The sequence below is a fragment of the Bufo bufo genome, chromosome 3 (assembly GCF_905171765.1).
Source record: "Bufo bufo chromosome 3, aBufBuf1.1, whole genome shotgun sequence".
Taxonomy (NCBI): domain Eukaryota; kingdom Metazoa; phylum Chordata; class Amphibia; order Anura; family Bufonidae; genus Bufo; species Bufo bufo.
The window spans coordinates 368515600-368520814 of NC_053391.1; the positions used below are offsets into that span (position 1 = coordinate 368515600).

The 5215-nt window shown below is 40.0% G+C and overlaps 1 protein-coding gene across 1 annotated transcript; it reads right to left on the minus strand.

Moving 5' to 3' along the window:
• Positions 1–210: 210 nt before the first annotated feature.
• On the minus strand, positions 211–1008 carry LOC120995402 (oligodendrocyte transcription factor 3-like). Its single transcript, XM_040424576.1, has one exon. The coding sequence runs from the start codon at positions 914–916 to the stop codon at positions 287–289; it is 630 nt and encodes a 209-aa protein (XP_040280510.1). The 5' UTR covers positions 917–1008; the 3' UTR covers positions 211–286.
• Positions 1009–5215: the final 4207 nt, after the last annotated feature.

Consider the following 5215-nt stretch of genomic DNA (forward strand, 5'->3'; position numbering starts at 1 on the left):
ATAGGACTTAATAAAACTATAGACACTTCACAATTGTACTTTTTCCTCTAGTTTATTTACAAAATTGCTACATTTACAAAAGAATATACAGTACAACAACATTCACAAAGCAGAGTATATTGGTAAGTAAAACATATTCCCATTTAGCAGAATGAGCTGTAAATAATCAGCTTCATGAATAGCTATTTTGATTGTCTTTAGGCTATATACATAACATTGAGATCCACACCAGGAATGAGAGCAGATACGATTTAAATTATATACATACAAATACATGAATGTCTCATTATTTGCCAGGTCTTGAGGCTGGCAGGGCAGAAGCAGTCCTTGACAGTTGGTGTGGGAATTGCTGACACATGGCACAGTGGCAAAACAGTCCTGAAAATTGGTGATAAACAGTGTTGTGATGTGCATCTGGGGGCATTAATCCCATGTAGCTTCTAACATCAGGGGATGACACAGAGGGTAAGACATGGGGTAGAGGAGTCACATGCTGGGGATGCAAAGAACTTGCACAGCTGGAAAGATGGTGGGCACCATATACTTCGCTCACAAGTTTCTTCATCTCCTCCAGAGAGTTGGATAACATAAGGATATAATTGCGAGCAAGCAGCAGGGTTGAAATCTTAGACAGCTTACGTACTGATGGTCCATGAGAGAAGGGCATGACTTCCCGGAGGCTATCCATCGCTTGGTTAAGATCGTGCATTCGTTGACGTTCACGACTATTCACCTTTAAGCGAAGCTCATGCAGGTCTTCTTGACTATCTCTTCTCCTGCTGGATCTTTTATCTCGAGATAGCATTCTTTGTTCCTGGCACAGTTTTTGGAACATTTGTTCAGGCTTCATTTTGAGGATGTCTTTTCTCTCCAGCTCTGGAGAGGAGGATCTGCTTGACTGACTATCTGAATCCATTAGTAGCAGTGATTAGTCAGTTAATGCTGTGGTCAGCAACTTGATGGAAGCTGGGTCAGTGGCTTGAAGGAGCCTAGGTCAGATGTAGTATGAATTGCAAATGTCTTGAGAGGCCAGCCTGTTCTTCAGAAGAGACCCTCTAGCTGTATGGGGGTCCCTGCAGTGTCTGTTATTTATATACTACAATGCACAATGGACACAAAGAAAGAGAAAGGGAAGCCTCTAACTTCAGTGGTTAACATTTAGCAGGTCTTTTATACATTAACTTGGGCACTAAGATTTCAATCTGATTCACCATTAGAAAGTATGTAAAAAATGATTAGAATATTTCAGACTGAGACTTCAGAGAATAATAAGTTGTTATATGAAGTTGTTAACTTATAACGTATAAAGTCCTTTTAGTAAGTGTGATGGGTTTTATTATATGTAAGCCATACACTTCTTAGCTCATTGAATGATTAAAGGGGTATTTCATCTTAGCTATTCATGGAAATATCCATTTAAGCATTAAAAATGCTCTAGATCTATTTTATTGAAGAATGAGAGGTCTGCTTCCACTAGCAGGTTGAACATTACCAGTTAAAAATTACCTCCTTCTACTTCCTAAGACCACTGCAAAGAATGCTCTGCAAAGTGCAGTGATAAATGTGACTTTATTACATGTACATTATTATTCCCTGAAGACCGCTAACGAGGAGTCACCATTCCAGGGAGTGGACAATTATCTATTCCTGCTTCATCCAGCATTACAAATATTAAAATGTCATTATCTAGATTAGTGTTTCTCAAAGTTCCAAAGCCATTTAGCCCATGCTCAAACAATTTACAAAGAAATCCCCCAACGGTGATGAAGATAGGACAGCGCGAGTATACCGGAGTTACATATACCACAGGTTGATAACCTAGGATCTAGATTCCCTAACGCTTCAGTTAACAGAGCAGATGTAATTAAGACCAGGGATGTACATAGAAATCATGTGGCCCTATAGCAAAGCTCAAAATTAGCCCCCCCCCATCCCTACATATAGGTATGGAATGGGTTAAGAATTCTAATAGTGCTTGAGGACACCCCTGTGTATTTAAAAAAATTTATGCCATTTTATTTTTCCGGATTGGCTGCTGCTGAGTCTCAAACCTAGGACCTGCTCTAATGAAGGCAAAAGCCTTAGGGCCCTTGCAGGCGAGTGTGTCCAGATTATGTCCGGATGCGTTGCGAATGCGTTCAGTGAAAACTGTGTGATTTCGCAAACAAAGCCATTCAGTTTTGTTTGCGATTGCGTTCAGTTTTTATTGCGCGGGTGCAATGCAATTTACTGCGTTTTGCATGCGCCTGATAAAAAACTGAATGTTTACAAACAACATCTCTTAGCAACCATCCGTGAAAATCGCATCCGCACTTGCTTGCGAATGCGATGCGATTTTTACGCAGCCCCATTCACTTCTATGGGGCCAGCGTTGCGTGAAAATCGCAGAATATAGAACATGCTGCGATTTTCACGCGATGCAAAAGTGATGCGTGAAAACCACCGCTCATGTACACAGCCCCATTTAAATGAATGGGTCCGGATTCCGTGCAGGCTCAATGCATTCGCATCACGCATTGCACCCGCGAGGGATTCTCGCTCGTCTGCAAGGGGCCTTAGCTGTCAAGCCACAGGCTTTATGATCAACAGAAGGATTTTCTCTTACTAAAGCCTCTCTAGTATTTCTCCCATGTATAATGTAGTGATATCTACAGATACATCTCTATATATACCAGTACACTGTATGGGATAACAGCAATAGTATAATTTATTTAGTAATTACAAAAAATTTAATCGAGCAAAGTAAATTACAATAAATGCGTGTGTGTGTGTGTAACTATATATATGTACAGTGAGGAACAGAAGTATTTGAATACCCTGCGATTTTGCAAGTTCTCCAACTTAGAAATCATGGAGGGGTCTGAAATTCACATTGTAGGTGCATTCCCACTCAGAGACAGAATAAATAAAAAAAATATTGTCAGGAAATTACATTGTATGATTTTTAAAAAATGTATTTGTCTTACACCATTACATTTTTGTAATTGCTAAATAAATTATACTTTTGTTGTCATACCATACAATGTACTGGTATATTTAGAGATGTACCTGTATCAGTACATTATATATTGGAAGAATCCTAGTGAGTTTTTTAGATAGAGAAAATCCTTCCATTGACTACAATTTAACCTGTGGCTTAGCTGGTAAGGTTCCTGTCTTTAATACAGCAGGTCCTGGATTTGAGACCCAGCAGCAGATGATCTTTAGAGAAGTGCAGGGACTCTTTACGGTGTCCTGGGCTGGGCCCCATACCAACTGCCTGGTCTGCCTCCATTGACAGTAGGCCACTGGGTAAGACTAGCTTTGCATTCTATGTTTTTTTGTGTGTGATATTCATTTCACTTTTTTAACAATAGCAATATGTGTAAAGCCACCCTATCTTGAGTGATGTCAAACTTTACAAAATACATAAATTGGTCTAAATATTTTAAATGGTTTGTCCACTACTCTTTATGTGCTTTATATGGTTGAAATAGAGAGGGGGTCCTCTTTTAGATGCCCTTTAACAGATTTTGAGAAAATAGCTGTGGCAAAAACTCTAGATTCTGATCTCACCCCAAATTCTTGAAATTATGGTCCCCCTGGCTCTTGACATTCCCAAGGCCCTAAAAAGTGGGTTATATTCAAGATTACACTGAGCAGAAACTCCACTTTCTTCCTTTGAATCCTCTATCTTCTAGCATTTAGTAGGCTCATTCTCGTGCATTACCATTCATGCTATTTTGATCCTAATCTACGGTCTGTGTTGCCTCCCTCTCCTTCCTTTCCCTTTCCATCCCTACCACTTCCTTTTTTATATGTTATACTGTTATTTTATGCCTTTATGGGAAGTGATGTTTATCAAGGCTTGGTATTGGAATTGTGATCTTCCTATCTTTCTAGCTTTGTTGGCTATGCTTATTGTTTGCTCTTTATTTGAAAACTAAATCAAGATTTTATAATAAAAAGAAGTAGAGTGGGCTATCTGTTAATAAAGACAGAGAACTAGAGCAAAGTGTCAAGTGCTGACCTGTTGCATGTGCTCTTGGCAGCTGAAGGCATCTGTGTTGGTCCCATGTTTATATGTGATCACGTTGCTGAGAAAAATGGTGTTTTAATATGTGCAAATGAGCCTCTAGGAGCAATGAGGGCTTTGCAATTACACCTAGAGGCTCTGCTCTCTCTGTAACTGCCGCACCCTCTGCGCTTTAAGTAACAGGTCCAGGCATAATCAGCTGTCAAGTGCACATGCAACAGGTCAGCCATTTTCATAGGTACAAATATGCTGATAGGTGCCCTTTAAAGTCTTTAGGATAAGCCATAAATGCATTATCTGTGAACATCCTATCCTCAGAACCACCACCAATAAAAAGAAGGGACAGCTGGACCACCCAGACTCATTCACTACAGTATCTGGCACAGCACTGTCCATACCAGTGTCATACTGAAGCTCAGCCCATTCAAATGATAGCCCATTCATTTATGCCATGAAAAAACCCTTTAAAGCTGCTTTATAATATTAATTTTCAAATATCCTGTTATGGAACTCTAAGTGAATAGAAGGTGCCCTATTTAGGACCTTCAGTGACAAAGAGAGTATTTTAGAAGGAAATGTGTAATCCTTATATGGAAAATTCAATATAAGCTACAGGCACTGTGTTATAGAGCAGTAGGAGCTAAGCAGAATGATATATAGTTTTAGGTATAGATTCTGTAAAACTTGTATTTCATTCATTTAAAGGGGTTCTCTGGGAATTATTTAAAATGGCCACTAGCAACCTGTCCTAGAGTGTGAGCGGGGTGGGCCCTCACTACACACTACACTCTGGAACTTGCATACTTACCAATCTTTAGGTTGGTAAAACTCAGGACACTAAAAACTCCGCCCCTGGAAATTCCTGACCCCACACAGAAATAACCATTTATGGTCTGGGTTGCCTCAGGGTAGCCCCACCCATTTTCAGCCCAGGAAAGACCAAATTTTACAGGCTGTCTCTAAAAAAACCAGCGGCAGTCCCTGGAAATTCAGGACAGTTGGAAACTATGAACTTGCATATACTGCATATTGGTGAGTATTCCTGTCAGGCTGTTCAGCCATGATTGCATATCACAGACTGGATCACATCATTACCATCTATTGTAGAGCAGTGCAGTGTGTAGTGAGACATTGCAGCTGTGCAAATGGAAGACAACCATTCCTGTTCACATTCTAGGACAGGTGGCTGGCAGACATTTT